Source organism: Trichosurus vulpecula, chromosome 1 (assembly GCF_011100635.1).
Source record: "Trichosurus vulpecula isolate mTriVul1 chromosome 1, mTriVul1.pri, whole genome shotgun sequence".
In the NCBI taxonomy this organism is placed as follows: Eukaryota; Metazoa; Chordata; class Mammalia; order Diprotodontia; family Phalangeridae; genus Trichosurus; species Trichosurus vulpecula.
This window is the reverse complement of record NC_050573.1, coordinates 114,100,965-114,122,835: the sequence shown is the minus strand read 5'-3', so window position 1 is coordinate 114,122,835 and position 21,871 is coordinate 114,100,965. Positions and strand designations below refer to the sequence as shown.

General features: G+C 44.7%; 1 protein-coding gene across 7 annotated transcripts in view; it reads right to left on the bottom strand.

The window, feature by feature from the left end:
• The window catches only part of MTSS1 (MTSS I-BAR domain containing 1), a 227,052-nt gene extending 221,290 nt beyond the window's left edge, over positions 1 to 5,762 (bottom strand). For all 7 annotated transcript variants that reach the window (XM_036765291.1, XM_036765265.1, XM_036765277.1 and 4 more), the window contains exon 1: positions 5,044 to 5,762. In XM_036765291.1, the coding sequence (XP_036621186.1) occupies positions 5,044 to 5,115 (72 nt within the window). In that variant the 5' untranslated portion in view covers positions 5,116 to 5,762. The remainder of the gene's footprint in view (positions 1 to 5,043) is intronic.
• Positions 5,763 to 21,871: the final 16,109 nt, after the last annotated feature.

Here is a 21,871-nt window from a genome sequence, read left to right as displayed (position 1 = left end):
GTGTTGGACTTAAATTTCTTCAATAACAGAAATAGCATTCTCACGACTACTTAATTATTAACTTCATTTTACATATGAGGAAACTAAGGCAGAGGTTAAGTGACTTGTCCAAGGTCACACAGCTAATAAATGTCTGGGGTCATATTTGAACTCGGGTCTCCCTGATTCCAGGTCCAGGGTCCCATCCTAGGTGATGCTGTAAAACAAAGGAATTGGATCAGAAGATGCCTGCTCAAGTCCATTCCAGCCCTAACACTCTATGTTCTGGAGTCCCTTTGACTTCTAAATCCAGGATTCTGAGTCAGCCAAGGGCCTTCGTGACATGTGTCTAGCCTTCCAGAGTACCCACCATTCCTCTTCACTGTTTCCCTTGCTAATATCTGACACACAGTGTCGTAACCCACCTTTCCTCCTAGCTCAGTCAACAGGAGCCTGTGTACCTAGGCAACACTGGGGTGCCCTACAAAGCATTCGGCATTGGGAGCCAAAAGACCTTGGTCAAATCAGAACTGAGTATGTTTACCAGGAAGAAGAGCAGCCTGGGAGGGAGAGAAGATGGGAGGGAGAGATAGCTGTCCTCCAGGGCTGTCACGTGGGGAGGAGGGATTAGACTTTTCTTCTTTGGCCCCAAAGGGCAGAACCGGGAGCAATTAGTCAAAGTTGCAGAGTCCAATTTAGGCTTCACTGTCAGGCAAAATCCAGCATCCAGAGCTGTCAAAAGTGGAAGAGGCTGCCTCCAGAGGTGCTGAGTTCCCCATCCTTGGAGGTCTCCAAACAAGAGCTTGGAGACTCATCCCGAATGTTGTCAGAGTGGAGATGCCTGTCTAATGATTTTAGTCTGCTTTTCTCCTTTTCCCTTCTTTTCCCTCCTAGGATATGTTTATAACACCTCTGTTCCCTCTTCTATTTAGACTCTGAAGGACAAGCACTACACCCTAGAAGGGCAATAGAGATGATTTCCAACCCACTGTAGGACAAATGTGGTACCCTACCATTGCAATATGGCCCAATATAATTTTCAAAGAAAATTCCATTTGGGGGATTCCTTTCTTGTATGGGTTGGATTAAATGGACAATGGGGTCCCTTAAAACTCAAAGTCTATGAAATACCAATTCTTCCATTTATTACAGGTTACCCTGGACAAAGCATTTAAATCTCTCTGTGCCTCATTCGTCAAATGAAACGGTTGGCCTAGGTGATCACTAAGACACCTTTTAGCCCTGCATTCTGTGAACATCTCATCTCTCCTCTCCTTTGAGTTCCCCCATAATAGGCCACTTTAAGAACCAGAGGCATAATTTACATGGCATAGATCAAATGAGACAACATTTGTAAAAAATATTTTATAGTAAGTACTAAATAAATGCTTATTTCTCTCTCCTACCCTAGAGTGGAGACTGATTTGTATTTCTTCACATCACTGTACAGCAGTCACTAACCATAACAGGTAAGGAAGCACAAAAAAAGAAAACTGCCATTTCATTCATGCCAAACCAGTACTTATTAAGCATGTGCTGAATGCCTGGCATTCCACTAAATCTTAGGGGGAAGGAGGGATGAAACAAACAAAAAAAAGTATAAGGTTTCCTTATCAGTAAGGACTTAACTGAAATCTCATTACAAAAAAATTCTGGGGGGGGGGGGAATTCCTCTTGATCTGGTCCCTAAGTTTACCTAGTCTTGAATGAATGGAGAGTAGCAGCCTTGGAATTATTCATTTCAATTCTCCAAAGAGGAAACTTACTCCCTTCCTGTGCTGTTAATGACACTGCCATACATTTTTGAAGAGAAGGATGACATTATAGAAGGCACTGCTTAATGGTTTTCTTTCCCTAACTCTCTCCCAGGTCAGAAAGCACTCATAATTTTTTTCTTTAAAAAATAATGTATCTGTCTATACTACAATCATAAGTTGCCACACTTGCCTGATAAAGGTGGACTGGAAACCCATTTTTATTGCTTTTCCAAGGGTGCAATGCTTGTCCTTCAAAGTCTAAACAGAAGGGGGATCGGAGGTGTTATAAATAAAATTGTAGGAAGAAAAAGAAAGAAAAAGTGGCAAAAAAATAAAAAAGCAGGTCATTAAACAGGCTGTGCTACAGATTCAAAAAATCAATTTCTTCCACCATTCTTTATGCAACGTGAATAAGTCTATATCCTGTACACTTTCAACATTTTATGCTACAGCGGGGCTAAGAATGAGGAAATTTTCTTTAAAATTTCTATTTATTAGACTTTAATCCAAGTAGGAATCCTGGGGAGGGAGAATCTCAAAGAAAATACTCAGTGTTTCTGTATACAAAGACCTCGTACAAAAACACACTTGGAAGTCAGACATTCTCCCTTTCTTCCCCTTCCCAGTCCCTTCCAAATGAGAATATGAAATTTTGCTGAGTCCAAGGTACGTTTACCTCAGACTTTTACTGTAACTTGCTTTTTAAATGCTGTACTGAGAGGGAAGAAAAAGCATTATACAACTCTTCAAACTACCAAATTCAAAAGGGAAACAGCCCAGTGACCACAAACCGTAAATCTACAGATGAAAGGGAATGAAATAGAGGATTCTTTATGTTCAACTGGAACCTTGCAGGAGCAAAGAATGGGATGTGAGCCCCCAGGAATGATCAACTTGCAGGATGCTCCAGGAGAATAAACAGGGGGGTTGGCACACATCACCTAATGCTCAAACAGGATTACCCTCTAAGAAATTCTGGATGGGAACTGCTGTATGGGAGGAACCAAGCCGTGATTCTGGATTAAAAAGAACAAAGACAGGAGAAAAACTCCAGATGTGAACACTCCCAGATTGTGGTGGGTTGGCTTGGGCAGGGAAGCGGAGGATTCTAAAAACTACAGAGACTGGAAACACCCATCCATCTCCCTCTTCAGAAAGTAAAAACACAGCCTCTACCATGGGATCTCAAAACCCTTTCCCAGTAATTAGAAAATCCCTCTGACTCAAATAAACATTTGGTTTGGCAACAGGGTGAGGTGGTTTGAGTTGAATATATATATGCATGTATGTATGTATAAATGGGTCTCTGTGTGTGTATACATATCCTATCCATACACACATAAACACACATATTCCAAAGTGAAGCATGAATGAAGATCAATCTTTAAAAAAAAAAAATGTCCTCAACACTTCAACATCTATAAAGGGCAAAAGAAGGTTGTGATGGCAGGGGTGGCTTTTGGAAGGACTTATAATCCTTCTCATTCAAAGGGCCAGCTCGGTGAAACGGATTCGGAGTTAAGAGGCTGAGTTGGAATCTCAGCTCTGCCAGTCTGTGTGACCTTGGACGTGTCACTTAACTTCCAGGCCTAAAATTCCTAATCTATAAAAGGAAGGGATTAGGCTACATGACCTCTGAAGTCCCTCCCAGCTCTCCTTACCTATGATCCCGCAATTAAAATAATTACTAGCAAGCAGAGCCTCACTGCAGATCACACTCTATGAAAGCAAAAGTCCCCCTGCAAAGTCAGATTCCCAACAATTTGATTGGGGGTTTCCCTTTTAGAATGAAAAAGATGGAGGGAGGATGGTTAAAGACAGAATAAAGAGGGAAAGGAAAAAAAGCACCCGTGTGGGGCGTGTTGGAGGGGATGGTGTATGGGGGTTTGAAGGCTGGGGAGGGGGAACGTGTCCGTCTGGGTGAGTGTTTTAAGCCTCACTAAAATGGGCTCCGGCCAAACCTTTACTGTTCACGAGACAAAAGCTGATCTGAGGAAGGTACAGCAGCAGCAGCAAACGGGGGGCATCACATCACACACCCACGCACACGCAGAGCTTTCCAAATCTGCCTCCTCTCTTTAGGAGACCTACTTTTAATTAAACACGACCCACCCAGAGCTGTTGAGGCAAAACCAAGTGGACCACAGCCAGAGAACTATCCCTAAACACAGATTTAAAACAATAATAATTAATAATAAAAATAACCGCCTCACCCCACCCACTACGCCTTCCAGCATCCCCTTTGCAGCTGGCTTTATCTGGAGGAGTTGAGCAGGGAGAGCTAGTGAGCTACTTCTCTCATGGGTTTGCCATCCCTTCCATGAAAAAAAAAAAAAAACTGCCCTTCAATGCTTTTCATGTACAAGGTAACCTTTAAAGTGGTTACATCAGAATATTAGTAGTTTTTCTAAAAAAAAAAATGGGGCTGGGCTGGTTGGGGACGCTCGCACTCAAGCTGGGAAGGAGAAGCCTTTCTCTTCTGTTTTTTGGGGAGGGGGCGTGGCGGCAGGCGGAAGAAGACCCCGGGGAGAAGGCTATTAAAGGGTGCCTTGGGAACTTTTGTAGGACTCCCAAGGGGAAAGTGAGGGCAGGAATGCCCGCAGCACACAAGCACACACAGACGCAGCTTAGGAACAGATTAATTACCCGGCTAATTTCCTCGCCTCCTAGAAAGAGAAATCGACGAGCTTTTTTTTCCTCCATTCCTCCCACCCCTCTGCCAGCCTAGGCAATGACCGGGGCAGCGCCCCCAGTCCCCAGCCCGCTCTCCTCCATCACCACCACCAGCTCCCATTCCTCCGGGATACGGGTTTGGTTGGCAGGTGACTGCCTGCCTTGCCCTCCCCCTAAGGAGTCCGCGCGCTCGCCGGCTCCTTCTCCAGTGCCAGAATGCAAAGACAATGGGAAAACTTGGAGCTGGGGAGAGCGAGCGCCGGCCCGGAGGTGGGGCGAGGTGGCACGGGTGCAGTGCCATTCGGACAGCCCCCAGACTTAGAAGGCGGACCCTCCCCGGGGTTGGGGGCCATCCTTTTCCATTACACTCGTCGCCCAGCAGGAACCGCTGGAGAGATTAAGAGCCGCCCCCCGGGGAAAGGCTGTAGCCAGCAAAGCCCCCGGCCCGTGCAGGTGGAGATAAGGCACGGCTATGGGACGGGCGGGGAGGTGGGGGGCTTCCCGGGCCACGATGGAAGGAGGGATGTGTCAAACGGCGCGGGTGCCATTCCCCCAGCTCCAGCGGAGGGTTCCCGGCAGGGGTGGGCAGGGAGGGAGCGGCGCTCGGCCACCAGCTCCCCTCCCCAATTCTTACCTTCATGTCGCTGATAATGGTCTGGAAGAGCCCTCCCAGAGCGCTGCATTCCTTCTCAATCACAGCCTCCATTTTCCCAGCTCGGGCGGACCGACGGGCAGGAGAGCGCTTCGATTCCACGCCGCCTCCGGGGGCTGCTCGGCTCGGCGGCGTTGGGCTGGGGAGGGCTGGGGGAGCTTTTACAAGCCTTTTAAAGCGGTTTCCAAAAAAAAAAAAAAAAGAGGTGGGGGAGAAATCACCGGGCGACTGCAAGCCTCTTCCGCGAGAGGGGGGAAAGGGGCGATAACCAGGGAGCTGGTAATTATTTTAAAAAAAGTAAAACCCGGTTCTTTACTGTGCTTATTCCCTACATGCACCGTCTAAGGGCTCCTAAGCTCAAAAAGCACCAGAGATGGGAGATCAAGCGACTGTTCTTCCCCACAAGGGTAACAGCAAAGCCCATCTTGTTGCACAGGCAGTCACCCTCTGACTCGGGGTCAACTCCATTCAAAAATAGTAATAACGCTTTAAAAATAAGAATAAGGAAAAATAATTCCAAAGGTCTCTTCGGGTGCCGTCCGTTTAAGGGCTCGCCAGCTAGAAGTCTACGGCGATCTGCGGCTTTTGTAACCCCGGGGACTCTCCTGGCACTGCGCTGCAAACCCGCCCCCCTGATTCACGCGGCTCCCGCAGCCGCTCCCCAAACCAGCTCCTGCCCCTTCGGCTCCAGCTCCAGCACTGGCTCGGGCTCGGCTCCGCCGCCAGCCAGACGTTCCGAGAGCGCACGCGCGCGCTCCCGAGGCTCGCCGCCGAGCGGGGGCGAAGGGGCCCGGGCCTCTGTGGGCAGAGCTCTGCCTGCCTGCTCGGGCGGGCGGGGTTTGGAACGTGGGCCCGGGAGGCGCGCGCGGGCTCCCCCTGCAAAGGAAGGGAGCGGCTGCGCCGGCTGCTGGAAGGTGCGGGGTGTGCGCGCCGCGCCCCCTCCCTCGCTCTCGCGGCTGGCCCGGGCGGGGGTGCGGGTTCGCGTTGGGGCGGATACTGGTCGGCCGCTTCCCCACCCCCGGGGCACCTTCCCAGCGTAAAACAGCGCTATGCGCTGGTGGCGGGGCGGGGGTTGACACCCTCTTTTAAAACAACAAAAACAAAAACCCGTGGGCTCCGCCACTGTGTAAAATGCACCAGCGCCGTGAAATTGCATGCTGGGCAGTTCGGAGAGGTTGCACGGGCCTTGAGGGAAGAGGCCTAGTTTGTGATGTCATGACTGCAATGCCAAGTCATGATTGCAAGTTATATGTAGGGGTGTGCGTATGCACGCACATACGTGTACATGTACCTAACCACAGAGCAGATAGAGTCTGGATGTTGTGTGTAATTTTATATATTGTATGTCACCTATTATTTACTATCGTGATGCATGTGCAGTATATGTGAATATATTTGTGTGTGTTCATGTATGTGCATGCACACGTGCTTGCATATTCATACATACAAATGTGTACGCATGTACACTGCATTATACAGGTGTGTATACGCATAGAAAGCGTGTACCTGCATGCACCCGAGCATCTATACGTGTGTGCTATGCATGTGTGTGTGCACTGTGTAAGTATACGCATATGCATGGCAGAGCCCGGAAAACCTATTGATCTAACGTTGCAACACAAATTGAGAGGACATTGCCGCCTCTACCTGCAGGGCTTCCCTGACCGCAGCAGGGGAAGAAGAGGCCAGCCTGGAGCTGCTTGAGAAGGGGAGCTGCCCTATGCCGTCCTTCCTACCCCCAGCCTTAGTACAGTGACGGGCACGTAGTAGGTGCTTGATAAACATTGACCCAATTTAGAGATGATAACAGACATTTCTATGCAGTGCTCTAGGGTCTACAAAGTGCTTTATGTAGATTATTTCATCTGATCCATTATAACAGCCGCTCTGGATCTAGACCCAGAGGACCTATCGAGCTGAAATTGTAGTTCCACTTATTACCCTTAGGCAAGTTACAACTTCCCTGGGCCTCAGTTTACTTATCTGTAAAATAGGGTTGGCAGGGGAGGGCTGTACTCCGTGATTTATCGGGTTCTTTCCAGATCTAACACTATGATTGGATTCAACAAGCATTTCTTAAGTGCCTGTTGTATGCCAGGCATTGTCATTTCCTGCCCTCAGAAAGCTTACTTTCCACCCCACTTTAACTTTGCTTTAATTTTTAGGAAACTTTCCTTATAGCAAACCCAAACTTGCCTCCTTACAACTGCCACCCTATTGCTCATGATTTTGGTCCCGGAGGCCAAGCAAAAAAGTCAAGTCCCTCTTTCTGGAATAGCTTTTCAAACCCTTGAAGACCACGGGCCTCTCTCCTGAGGCTCCTCCAGGCTAAAGGTTTTCAGTCTTTCCTTTCATCCTCTTTGACCACACTGGACCTGGAGTCAGGAAGACCTGAGTTCAAATTTAGCCTTAGACACTTACTAGATGTGAGACCCAGGGTAAGTCACTTAACCTCTGCCCATTTTCTTAAATGGGATAATACTAGCATGAAGTAATAAATGTAAAGTGGTTAGCACAGTGCTGGCATGCAATGCTAAGCATTTATCTACGTCTTTCCCAAAACGTGGCACCTGGAACTGAACATGGTACTCTAACTGTGGTCTGACCAAGGCAGAGGTTAGCAAAATCATCACCTCCGTATTTCCTCTCTCCATAGGAAGCTGCCCCTCTCTTCATTCTGCCCAAAATGGCATTCGCTCTTTAGGCTGCCGCATGACTGGTGGCAAACATTGATTCTTTGGTCCACTGAAAGGGTGAAAGGGAAGGAAATAAGGGAATGACCTCCTTTTGCCTCAGTTTCCGCTTCTGTAAAATTAGGGATGAGTAATAACACCTTCCTCTTGGGGTTACTGTGAGGATCAAATAAGATGATGATTGTAAAGCACTGTGCTTTAGGTAGGTGCTGTTATTATCCCCGTGTTACAGTTGGGGAAACTAAGAGATCAAGGCATTTGCCCAGAATTAGTAAGTGACCGAGGTCACATTTGAACTCGGATCTATCCTGACTACAAGTCTAGGGCTCTATCCACTGCACCACATGCCTCTAGAAACCCCTGAACTTCAGATGAATTGTTGTCAGGCCATGCCTCCCTAGGAAGACCCTGGAATGATAGTAGTCAATGGTTTGGAGACCCAATAAGCGGATGATTGAATGACTGAATGAAGGAATGAATGAGCATCTATTAAGGATTTACTATGTGCTGAGCACTGTGCTAATAATGAAGGCACCAAGTTGTGTTTTACATTTGCAAATGATTGTCAATTGATGCTTTTAAAGGTAACCCTTCTCTCCGACTGGACCCAGATCCCACCTAAACTGCAGCACCAGATTAGAGGTAGTTGAGAAGCATCCTGAGAAGGAATAGAGAGGATGTGGAGTCTAGAAAACCTGGGTTCAAATCTTGCCTCCTATCAGCAGGCTGCATAAACCTCAGCAAGTGATTTCACCTCTCAGTTCAATCTTTGTTTTGTTTTTTTCCCCAGTCATGTCCAACTCTTCATGACCCTTATTTGGGGTTTTCTTTTTGAAGATGCAGGAGTGGTTCTGCCATTTCTTTCTCCAGCTCATTTGACAGTTGAGGAAGCTGGGGCAAATCCGGTTAAGGGACTTGCCCAGGGTCACACATCTAGTAAGTGTCTGAGGTGGGATTTCCACCTCATCCCCATTCCCACCCCAACAAATCTCTAAGATTCTAAGTTGAAAAGCAGTATGAGTTTCCTCCCTATAAATTCTCTGTCGCAGTATAATCATCGATCTGCACTAAAGGCAGAGTGGTTTGTTTCCCTATATTCCTGGTTCCTTTCACTAGAGTCAAAAGAGCTTGGAGGTATTTGTTTTGTGAAATTTGGATTCAGTCAAAGGACCGAACTTGAGTACCTAGAGGGCCACATGTGGCCTCAAAGCCCCAGGTTCCCTACCCCTGGCCCTGGACCTAAATAGAGCTGAAAGGGGTCTCAAAGGCTATCAAAGGATCCCAGCAGTCTTGTTATTAGAGGACCAATTTAGCCAGTCTCAGAGTGATGCACCAGCACAAGGAGATGGTTGGTTTGGGCCACCATGACCCACAAATGCCATCTACTAGCTGGAGGGGTTGCAATCTGTTTTACTGTGGAGACCACACACCCCCAAAATCAGGAACCCTTTAAGTATTAAAGCTTCTATTTAATTCAAACAGTATTCTGAAATTAATTTTCTAGGGTCTGTTTTTGTTTTATTTATCAGCAGCTGCACCAAAATATTTACTAAATTCTGCTTTAATCTCTTCAATTACTACAAGTGTGATCACAGACACTGTGATGTTTAAGATTTCTCAACACACGATTGTTATTAGTAAGAAGGAGGCTCAGGCCTCCTACCATCTCCACACCTGCCTTCAACCCTCTGCTCTGGCTCTGCCACCTTGCCCAGATAATAACAGTAGGGTTTGCTTTCTCAGCCCATAATCAAGGAATTGGGGGGAAAAAGTTCTTTAATCCTATAAGGGCATTTTCCCACTGTTCTATAATTATAAGTCTTGCTTCAATTATAAAATGAAATAGGTATTTCTGGTCCTGCCTCTCAACCGCAAATGAATATTTTCATTCAAATCAGATTGAAATGGGTAAGTTTTAAAAGGCCTAGAAATGGGAGCTCCCCTTCCCTCTGGAGTGCCATTGGCCTTTCTCTAGCCCTCCATCCAGGCCTTTAAGCAAAGGAGAGAACAAAGGGAGGAAACTTCATTGGCATTAAACATCAGACCTGGGGGGTGGGAACAACAATACATGAGCCCAGGAAAACCTGAACGCTCAGCTCAGATTCACTTTCTGATAGGAAAATGTCTGGCACTGACAGGCCCCAAGGCCAAAAGGCTGCCTTTATCTAACCGAACATTTTAACTGCCCATGGTCCTGCAGAGAAGAGCATTGTATCTAGTGTCAGACAACCGAGTTCAATGTTAGAGAACCTTGGTTGCTATCCCAGCCCTGCTTACAGACACATCTGTGGCTTAGCAGGAAAGAGAGCTGAACTTGGCATCCCTGGACCTGCCTGGGAATCTCAGCTCTGTGAGACCTTGGGAAAGGCACTCAATCTCTCAGCCTCAGTTTCCTCACCTGTAGGATGGGGGCATTGGATTAGGTGACTTTGAAAATACCTACCAGTTGTTGATTCATGATCCTAAATTATTTAACCTCGTTAGGCTTTAGCTTCTTTACTTGTAAAATGAGGCCAATGGACTAGACAATCCCTAAAGTTCTTATTTGATTCCATGCTCTCCACCATAAGAAGGACCATATCAGGGAGTGGATCCACACGACCCTTGAACCTCCTAGCCAACTCTGCTTGGGAAAAACTGGGACACCGTGCATTTGTCTATATGAGGCAGCCGGGTGACACAGCGAATAGAGCATCGGACCTGGAGTCAGAAAGACCCAAGATCAAATCCAGCCTTAGACATTTACTAGTTGTACGATCCTGGACAAGTCACTTTAACTGCTGTCTGCCTAAAATGGGGACAAGAATAGCACCTACCTCCCAGGTTTCTTGTGAGGATCAAATGAGACAATATTTGTAAAGCTCTTAGCACAGTGCCTGATACATATATAAATGCGGTTATTAATGTCTACACAGCTCTGGATCAGAATCCCTTTCTCTGGAAACAGAATGAGGGAAGGCGACATGCTTACTTTTCACTGATTCAACATATAAACATGGAAGGGGGAGAGACTAGCTCAGAGCTCTTGGTTCACCCTGGGCGGGTGTGCTTTTTTTAGTGCTTTTGGTGCCCACAGGTTATCTAGGTGGGATAATTAGCCTTCCTGTTGTCCGAGAGGGCCCCTTATTTGCCAGCCAAATACCAGCAAAGCGTAAGAAACCTCAGGACTTCCAAATGTGTTTGCCAAAGGTCATCCTCTCCCTGGCCCTGGGTGGCCTCATCCATCACTGTATGTTATTTTGCAGCTGGTGCAGGGACGTGATGTTGTCTTTCCCATGAGCGAACACAATGGAACAGCCAGAAATGACCTGCCCTCCAATGAGAGGAAGGGTCTTGGCAAATACTATGGAAGAAGAAGGTGAGAATAACCAGGCTTACCTCATTTCCTTTTCTGACTGGGCTCCTAGACAGCTCTATCAAGGGAATGCTGTACACAGAGTCCATCTGAATTTCACCTGACAAAGATTCCCAGGATATCTTTGTAGACAAGATGGAGATGATGCAGACTAGTCAGTGGATTTCCAGCTGGTAGAGCCACCAGACCCAAAGAGTATTGACTAATGAATTGATGTTCCACAAGAGAGAGGTCTCTAACAGAGAGCTGACACCCAACTCCAAGCTCTGTCCTGAGTGGACTCTGTTCAGCCTTATCATCTGCGACTGGGTTGAAGATGAAGACGTAGAAAGACAAAGATGTAGGACAGCTCATTAAATTTGTGAATACTCTGAGTCTAGGACGGATGGGGGAAATGTTGGATGAGTTAATTGGTACCTAACTACTCCACCTGCAGCTGGGGTTTGACAAATATTCACTGAATGAATTGAGTTGATTTGTGATACGAAAAGATCTTAAGAAACTGGAACCAGGCTGGGTCTACTAATAAGTAGACAGTGGAAAAGGGAAGATAGTGCAGTGAATAGGGTACTGGACCTGGAGTCAGAAAGGCCTGAGTTCAAATCCAGCCTCGGACACTTCCTAGCTGCGTGACCGTGGGTAAGTCACTTTACTCTGTTTGCCTCAATGGGGGTAATGATAGCACCTTCCTTGCAGGATTGTTGTGAGGATCAAATGAGAGTATATTTTGCTTTTCGGATGTATCCAACTCTTTGTGACCCCATTGGGGGTTTCCTTGGCAAAGATACTAGAGTGGTTTACCATTGCCTTCTCCAGCCATTTGAATGACGAGGAAACTGAGGCAAACAGGGTTAAGTGACTTGCCCAGGGCCATGTAGCTAGTAAGTGTCTGAGGCCAGATTTGAACTCAAAAAGATGAGTCTTCATATCTCCAGGACCAGTGCTCTAACCACTGGGCCACCCAGCTGCCAAAGTGCTATATAAATGCTATGATTGGGGCAGTGAGGTGGTGAAGTGAATAGAACACCAGCCCTGGAGTCAGGAGGACCTGAGTTCAAATCCAGCCTCAGACACTTGACACTAGCTGTGTGACCTTGGACAAGTCACTTAACCCCGATTGCCTTTCTTTTTCCCCCTCCAAAACAAACAAACAAAAAAAACAAACCCAAACCAAATAAATACTATGATTATCATTCCACAATGCCTTTGAATTCTTTACTACTCCCCTTTCTTTCCTACCCATCCCACACTCAATCTCTGTAAATGCCTTCAGAGGTTGGGGAAGGTCCCATCCATTCATCCAGGGGCCAGGCACCTCCCATCTGCAACCCTCAGCCCATTTTCCATATGCTTTTCTATCCTCGGCCTCTTCCTGCTCCCCCTCACCCTAGTCCAAACATCAGAGGTCCCTTGTATGACTTGGAGTATTTGGCCTCCACATCTCAGGTTTATTAATGGCTCCAAATGATCCCCTCAGTGCCTAGGCCAGACTAGTATAGCAAGCTCCCCATGGATTCTCTATGACATTATCAAGTCTTTATAAACCACCTGAGTCTTGGCCATCCGTGACTACATGTCCCACTTGCAATACTATTGCTGTGGAACTATATGCCCCCTGAATGTTAATTAGCTGTGTGATCCTGGACAAGTCACTCAACCTCTCGGAGGCTCAGGTTCATCATATATAAAGTGGATTTGATAATGCTTGCCCTACTTACCTGAGGAGGTTACAATGAATAATTCACATGTATGTTGCGCTTTGAAGGTCTGCAGAGTGCTTTACATATATTATCTTATCTGAAGGAGATGCTCCATGTTGTATAGTACAGAGAACACTGGATTTGGAGACAGCATCCTTGAGTTCATATCCCAATTCCACTGCTTACTACCTCAGGTGACCATGGGCGAGTTACTTCCTCCTTCTTTGCCCATTTCTCACCTTTAGACTGAGTGCTGATGGTGAAGTCAAAGGAATGAGTGTGCCATATAATATATCTGTGCGCCTTGGGTAAGGAAATTCTCCCCTCTGGGCCTCAGTTTCTCATCTTTAAAAAGAGGGGGCTGGCCTAGATCACCTCGAAGGTCCCTTCTGGCTCTGAATTTGCAGTTTTATGATTCCTTCTGTCTCTAAAGTCTATGATCTGAAGAAGCTACATAAATGTGAATTATTATTAATAAGGATTTCCTAACAAATTAGAGGTATCAAAAAATCATGGGCTGACCTTGGGAGGTATCGAAGTTTCTGACGATGAAGATCTTAACTAGTTGTTAGGGGCTCAATTTAACAAACTAGCAGAGTTTAGTAAGTCATTGTACTAGATATTGGAGATAAAAAGATGTCACTATCCCCAAATTACTTTTATGTGTACATGTGTGTATACGTATATGTATATATATATATATATATATATGTATGTATGTATATACAGAGAGGGAGAGAGAGAGAGAGAGAGAGAGAGAGAGAGAGAGAGAGAGAGAGAGAGAGAAAGAGAGAGAGAGAGAAAGAGAAAGAGAGAGAGAGACCAGTCTTGGAGTCAGTAAAGCTATCAAATCCAACCTCAGACACTTACTAACTGTGTTATCCTGGGCAAATCACTTAACCTCTGCCTCAGTTTCCCCAACTGTCAAATGGGGATAATAATAGTAATGCTTAGCTCCCAGAGTCACTGTGCAGATCAAATGAGACAATATTTATAAAGCCCTTAATAGTGCCCGGCACAAAGTAGGTGCTTCATAAATGCTTGTCCTCTCCCTTTCCTCCATCCCAGATACACTATAAGCTCCTCGAGGGTAGGGACTGTTTCATCTTTGTCTTTGTTTCCTTGGCATGTAACAGAGTGCCAGGTACATAGTGGAGCTTAATAACTGCTTGTTGCTTGATTGATAGGATTAATGGAGAGACAAAGTGCTCCAGGAAAATTTGAGAAGGAGGGGTGACTTTTAGGATTGCTCCTTCAGATAAGGCATCAAACTAGGAGATCTGAGCAGTCCTGTCCTACTCTTAGATGCTATGAGAGAGCTATGTTCAGCTGATGAGACAGAGTACACAGTCCCAGGGGCTTTTCCCAGTTGTGTCCTGGGAAGGCCCTGATGTTCTCCCTGTTCATCTGTCATGCCATCAAGATGTCAGGATCTGATAAGTCACTTGCTTGTAACTGCTTCTGGGAAGCCCTGCAAGCAAATCAACAAATAGTCACTTACTTACCCCGGCTTATTCAAGAATAAACCCAGGCTAGATAGGACCCAACTGCCTTGGTGAGTCTTACTCCTTGCTGCCCTTTTGGACTTCTGGGAATAAAGGAATGAGGAACTATTCTTTCAACAAGAACAAGGAAGTTTGATGTGAGGCTGCAGTTCTTAAAGTATAGCCCAGGAACCCCTGGGGATGCCCAGACCTTTTCTGGGGAGCCATGAGGTCAAAACAATTTTCATAACACATTTTAATTTCTAATGTAGTAGCTATATCTATATCTTGCCACTGGACCCAGATGACTCCAGAGGAGAAAGTGAGGCTGGTGACTTTGCACAGCCCTCACTTAAATCCAATTCACTTGCAAGTCATAGCATCACCTCCCTGATGTTGTGGTCCTCTTTGAGAATGAAGGACAAACTCCAAAGGAACAGCAACTACCACTACCAGTTGGTACAAACCAAAGCTCTTTGCGGGGGGGGGGGGGGAGATCTTCAATAATTTTCAAGAGTATAAATTGGTGCTGAGACCAAAATGAGAATGAGAACTACCAAAATGAGAACTACCGGTGTAGGGGTATGAGTACCGGCTTCCGAGTCGAAAGGCTTGGATTCATGCTCTTTCTCTTCCACTACATAACTGATACAAATTGCTTAAACTGTCTGAGTCTCAATTCCTTCATTTGTAAAATGGAAATCATAGGCTCATAGTTTTAGAGCAAGAAGAATCTTAAGAGATCATCAATACAGGCCCCTTATTTACAGATGAAGAAACCGTCACAGAGGGAATAAGGGATATGTGTGTGTGTGTGTGTGTGTGTCTATCTGTCTCTCTGTCTGCTTGTGTATGTGTGTTTGTATGTATGTATATATGTGTGTGTGTGTGTGTGTGTACATATATATATATATATATATATACACATATATATTACCCAAGGTCATATAGATTTTTTGAAAGGCAGTTAGGATTTAAACCCATATCTTCTAACTCGGCAACAGATTTTAATCATTCCACTACTTATCTCAGAGAGTCACTTTGAGGGAAGTGCTTTGCAAATTGTGACGTGCTGTATAAATGTGAGCTATTCTCATTTTGGTCCACATCTATGACTTAGCGAAGGGAGCTCCTTTATAGGGAAATTCCCTCCACAGATGCAGATACAGAGTCAAAACTATCTGTAACTTATACTTAAAGTCACTTAGAGGGCACTGAGCTATTCTTGTTAATCAACGATAGAAGTTTCTGTTTGTTGATGTTTGGGGTCTCGACGTTAGGTTTTCAATCAATCAGGGAGGATGAACCAATGGGTAATCACAAATGAACTTGGACCATTGAGTCAGGAGGCCCTTGAAAAATTTGTTTCCTGGCAGCTCTTACCTGTTTGTTTATGTTTAATAATAGGTTTGTTTGCTTTTAATAATACCTCCGCAGCCCTCCTGTTTCCTAAGTGGTTATAGCAAATGGTTACCTATGGCTCAGGGCTCTCCAACCAGTCTTCCACTAATCATCAGTGGCTAGGGGCTACAGGTAGCAAAAGAAACAGGTTGGTTTGCAAGGGGATGGCTCATTTTCTAGGGTAATAATATTTATAGAGGATAATATCTCCCAGCTTCAAAGTCAGTCGCACCCATTAGGTTACTAATCCTTCTGATCACTGCCCCTCCCAGTCAGTCCTCCTCCATTCCTCCAGGCAGGAGGCGATATCATCTCCATTGTTAATACAGACGAGGAAACTGAGGTAGAAGAAAGTGCCTGCTGAAGACAAACTGTGAAAACTGAGACTACAGTCACTGACCCCCAGAGCTTTACTTCTTCCATCTCTCTTTTTCTCCACTGTCTGCTAAAAACTGTCAAAGTATGTGGGTACATTGACACACAAATGCATGCTAAAGCAAGCCAGACAGCCTAGGTCCACAGAAAAGAACAAATAACAAATTCATTCATTCTATTTTTTTTTGTAGATTTATGTTCTGAAATCTAGTTATGTGTTTATTTAATGAATGCCTCCTAATTTGATGTGAGGTTCCAGACAAAGCTCTCCCAAGGAAAGAACAAATGGATTGAGTGTCTTGAAACTTTTCACTTCTGAAGGGACAAGGATAAGTTGCTAGTTGGTTGCAGAGTGATCCTGGGAGGAAATCCAATGATTTCTCCAAGTAATTCTAAATTCTATACCTACCATCAACAGAGAAACCCTCTTCTATCACCAAGGTAAAGTGGGTAAGAAAGCCTCTGCCCGTATCCCGACTTACCCTTCAAGATGCCATTTCATGAGTTCTTTCCCCCACCACTGAAGTGAAATCTTCCTACCCTGATTTCAGCTCAACAGAAATGATTGGAAGGGTGAATGATAGGAAAGGTCGATGCACAAGGGAGTGCTGGTCGGAGAAGATAAAAATGTTGGCGGGCCTAATTTTACCCTGCATGGGATCCATCATAGGCTGAGGCTGGATGGTTTGATGGTGGTGGTTGAAGGCTTCCTGCTTTAGGGAATCAAGGGATATTTCAGGCAAAAAAAAGTTCCTTGTTAGCATCCCAAATTAAAATTAAGACGAGTAGTTGAGAAACAAATGATAAAACTGATGGTCTGGAGGTAGAAAGTGATATTGGCACCAAAGCAGGATCTAAGATCAACAAACAAGGTCTGGGGTTTGGCTACAAGGATTTGATACCAAGGTAGACAATAGGTGGGGGTGGTTTGACATAGAACTCTTTCCACTCAGTATTCTGCAGGTGCCTGTGTTTTAATACCCAGCCATGCTGTATGTCCCTACTCCCCCAGCAGAAGAAATCTGTCTCCTGCTACTTTCTTTGCTCTCCCTTGCAACAGCCATCTCTGAGTGGCAATGTTGGGCAGGTAAAGTGAAATACTTGGTCCAATCAAACCCACCTATGAAATGCATAGATATTAATGAAACTTGCCCTGATACCCTGCAGCTACCTTCATGACCCCTCTATACAGTAATTTGAGCAACATTTTCTAATTGCTTTGTGTTCACAATGGTATGAAGGACCCAGTTTGACTTCCAGGGTTGTTGTACTAATTTTTGCTTGAGCCCTGACTCAAATGAATTTTTTAAAAAAATGTCATGTCACTATCCCTCTTGCAAAAAAAAAATCACTTCGAGATTAATAATAAATTGCATTCAACTAATAGACACAACGTGTTGAAACAAGCATCTTTGTGGTTCCCAAATCTGCTAGTCAGACTTTAAAAATAAACATTTCTCCTTAGCAGTGGAAGTGCCTCAATACCACCCACTATCCCTATGTGGAACTTCTCAAGGACTGTAAAATCCCTCAGTTTCCTCACCTGTAAAAGGGAGATAATAGCAGCACCTCCCTGCAGGGTTGTCGTGAAGATCAGATGAGATAATATTTGTAAAGGCTTAGCACGGTGCCTGGTGTATAGTAGGCACTATGTAAATGCCTATTCTCCCTTTCCCTGCCAACTTCTGGGCATTAATACCCCTTTTTTTCTACTTGCAGTCCCCTACCTACCCTTTCTTGTAAAGGTTCCAAGACCCCTGGTTGCCACACCACGTTCCATAGATGGAGTCCCCTAGCTTGGGGTCCCTTACCTCACCCAAGCCGGTGCTACTCCCACTCTTTCTGTCTTGGCTATGACAGTTACTTTCCTGATGCTGTCTGTTGCTGCTGCCACTCATCCAGACATAGCCCCCTAGGCGCCATCTTTATTAACTTTGTGGCCCCAGACTCTTGGCTTTCTGGTCACCAGCAGAGATCCTTGACCTTGTCTAGACTCAGCCAACTTATCATGGAGAAGGCTGCACAGATTCAGCAGAGAGAAGCCAGCCACTATGGGCCTTCCTGTTCCCTTTAACTCTGACCTTTACCACCATTTTCTACAGACATGACAGAGAGATTTTCTGTCTCACTCCTACACCCCAAGGCCTGGATGCGCCTCATTACTGTGGTTGAAGGTTAGCTACAGATCAATTATTAAGTACGTATTAAACGCCTACTACATGCCAAGCAATGTACTAAGCATTGGAGAAATGACAGAGGCAAAAAATAGTCCTTGCTCTCAAGGAGCTGAGGAGACAACATGTAAACAAATATATGTAAAGGAAAGTTATATACAGGAAAAATAGGAAATAATTAACAGAGGGAAGGCATTGGGATTGAGAAGGGTTCAGGAAGGCTTCCTGTGGAAGGTGGGATTTTCATTGGGAATTAAAAGAAGTCAGGAAGGTCAGTAGTTGCAGTGGAGGAGGGAGAACATTCCAGGCACAGCCAGAGATAGTGCCTGCAGCCAGAGATGAGTATCTTGCTTGTGAAATAGCCTGGAGGCCAATGTCTCTGGATCGAAGAGTTCAAAAAGTAAGGCAGAAATAGACTGGAAACGTAGGAGGAGGCTAGGTTAGGAAGGGTTTTGAAGACCAAAGAGTGACAGGCATTACCTGCAAAATAAGGTTAATATTTGTTATCAGTATTACCTAACTCACAGGGTTGTTGTGAGGGAAGTGCTTTGTAAACTTTAAAGCTTTTTAGAAATATGACCATAGATTTAGATCTAGATTTAGGATCTAGAAAGAATCATAGATTTAGAACTAGAAAGAACCTTAGAGGTTTTCTGATGCCACCCTCTCGTTTTATATGTCAAGAAACCAAGGCCTAGAGAGGCTGAATAATTTGCCCAAAGTCACAGGTTTTGAATGTCTTAATGTCATTCCAAGATTTGAATGTCAACTCAAACCTCACCCATTTTCCATGGAACAATTTAAATTGAGGGAGGAAGGCAAGGTATGGAAAAGGCACTGAATATGGAGTGAGTTGATCAATCAGCCAGCATTTATTAAATACCTACTATATGCCTTGCTGGAGATCCAAGTACCAGGAATAAACAATACCTGCTCACATGGATCTTACATTCTAACGGGAAGACAAGAAGTACTTAAAAAAAAAGTCTGTCTAGAATAAGTATAAAGAGAATAAAGGTAAAGTAGTGAAACACACGGTAATTTGGGATGAAGAATGCAAACACTATAGGAAGGATCGATCGTGAAATGCAGTAGGTGGTGCTGGAGCTATGTCTAGAAGGAAAATCTCAGTTTAATTCCAGGCTTTGTGGTTTATTAACTGTATAATCTCATCTAAATCACTTAATCTCCCTCAGTTTCCCAATCTGTAAAACAGCTAACTTGCCATAACTTTGTGAGACTCAAACAAGACGGTACGTGTGTAATTTTGTCAGCCATAAAGCTCTCGCTAAATGCCAGGTATTATTAGTGTGCAAAAGGATTCTTCGCTGGACAAAAAGGCCGCAACACATGGTTCCTTTAAGTAGTAGGAGCCTTCCCTAGTTTGATCCTAGATGCAGAAATCCAGTTTAAGTAATTTCTACATCTACTGTGTAAAAGGAAGAAACTTGTATAATATTCACCTTGGGTCATATTTTTCTTAACTTGCCACTAATTTATTTCATCCTTAACCTGGCCTTCCCCCGCAGGTCCTTCAATCTGTTTGCAAACCTCTGCAAGAGTAAGACAGCTTTTTCTCCAGAGGTTAAGACTTTTCAGAAGCAAACAATACGAAAGGAAAAAAAGGAGAAAATTGCAGCTAAGACAGAAATGATTAATTGGACCACTTTGCTGAAAATAGTATGTGGTTCTCAAGATATGGAAGCTGCTGAGGTAGGGATGCTTTTCTAAGAGATGTGCAATACCAACAGAGAAAAAAATATTAGATCCTGATTGTTCTTAATTGTTGAATGAATTAATGAATGACTCCAGATAATACTAATAATGATAATATTAATAATCATTCAATCATTGAAGCTTTGAATTAATGATGTCCTTAGAGATTAACTTCTGCAGAGTCTCATTCAGTCCTCTCCTCATCTGTAAAAAGAAGACGATTGAACAGGTGACCTCTAAGACCTCTCAAATTTGGGTATCATATAATCCTAGGATCCTATTTTCGGGTTGTTTTTTTTTCAGATGAAAACATTGAGGCTTAGGGATGTGGTCAATCACCAGATCCTTCCTTGAACCCCAACCATATGCAGAACAAGAGGCCCAGTGAGCAGAACCTTGTGCTTGGTGTTAAAAGACCTGAGCTAAAGTCCCAGTTCTACTGTATGACCCTGGACGTTACTAAACTTTTATAAGCCTCAGTTTCCCCATCTGCTAAATGAGATAACTCTTGCCCTTCTTACCTCCACAGAGATATGAGAAACATTGTGTGAGATACGGAAGCACTTTGTAAACTCTGAAATACTACCCAAAAGTTAGATATCATGACTACTACTTTCTCCCCCCCACTACTCCCCCCAAGACTTGTGATTTCATCAGCGGAGGAGGCCGAGTAACTTTCTCTGCCAATGCTGATCGGCCTCTTTCTTGCAGCTGACCACCTACAGAGTTGCCTTGGGTGTAGAGAAACTGGTGATTTGCATAGGGTCACATAGTTGCTGATGGGGTAGAGGGAGGATTTAAAGCCTGTACTCCTGCCTCTAAGGCCAGCTCTTCCTATGCCACACTGACTCTCACTACTGCTAATAACAACAGAAACAAAAGAAACATAGCCCATGATCCCTACGCTTAAATAAATACATGTATTAAAAAATCAGTACCCAAGACCTTGCATTTGCCCGTGCTACATAGAGCTCTAAGCATATTGGAAGCAAAGGGCTGAATGCAGTTAATGGTGCTGCTCATCCTTCATTTTTGAAGAGGACCAATGCCATCATGAGGTGACATCTCGACTTGATTGTGAATTGGATTTACCTGAGGCAGAGTTGCACAAAGTCGCCAGCCTCACTCCCTCTTCCAGAGTCATCAAAGGCCCACAGGAGGACAAAAGTCAGGATGACTGCTGATGGCCCAGGAAGCAGTGGATGACCGTGGTGTCTTTGATGTCTGACCATGCTCTAAGTGCTCCACAGCACCTGCTTCATGCCCATTGGAACAAATTCGTTCTCATCCACTCATTCCATCAGGGGAAGCCTTTACATGCTTGGGGTAGACATCCTCCTCACTCACCAATGGGTTTGAGAGCTGTGGGTGTATGGGGAGTTCAGGGGCAACCAGCCCCTCTGGTGTGAGGGCTTCAAATCAAAGGAAAAGGACCTATATATGCAGAAGTATTTGTAGCAGTTCTTTTTTGTGGTGGTAAAGAATTAGAAATTGAGGGAACACCTATCAATTGGGGAATGGTTGAACAAGTTGTGGCATATGATTGTGATGGAATACTATTGTGCTAGAAAAAATGATGAGAGGGGGATTGTTTCTGAGAAAATAAAATGGGAAGACCTGATGCAAATTGAAGTGAGAAGAACCTGGAGATCGCTGTGCACAGTAACAGCAATGTTGTAATAATGATCAATTGTGAAAAACTCGGCTGTTCTGATCAACAGAGTGATCCAAGACAATTCCAAAGGACTCATGATCAAAAATGCTTTCCACCTCCAGAGAGAGAACTGATGAACTCTGAGTGCAAATTGAAGTATAACTTTCTTGCTTTCTTTATTTTTTTGTGATATGGCTAATATGGACATGTTTTGCATGATTTCACATGTATAATCATTACCATTTTGCTTGCCTTCTC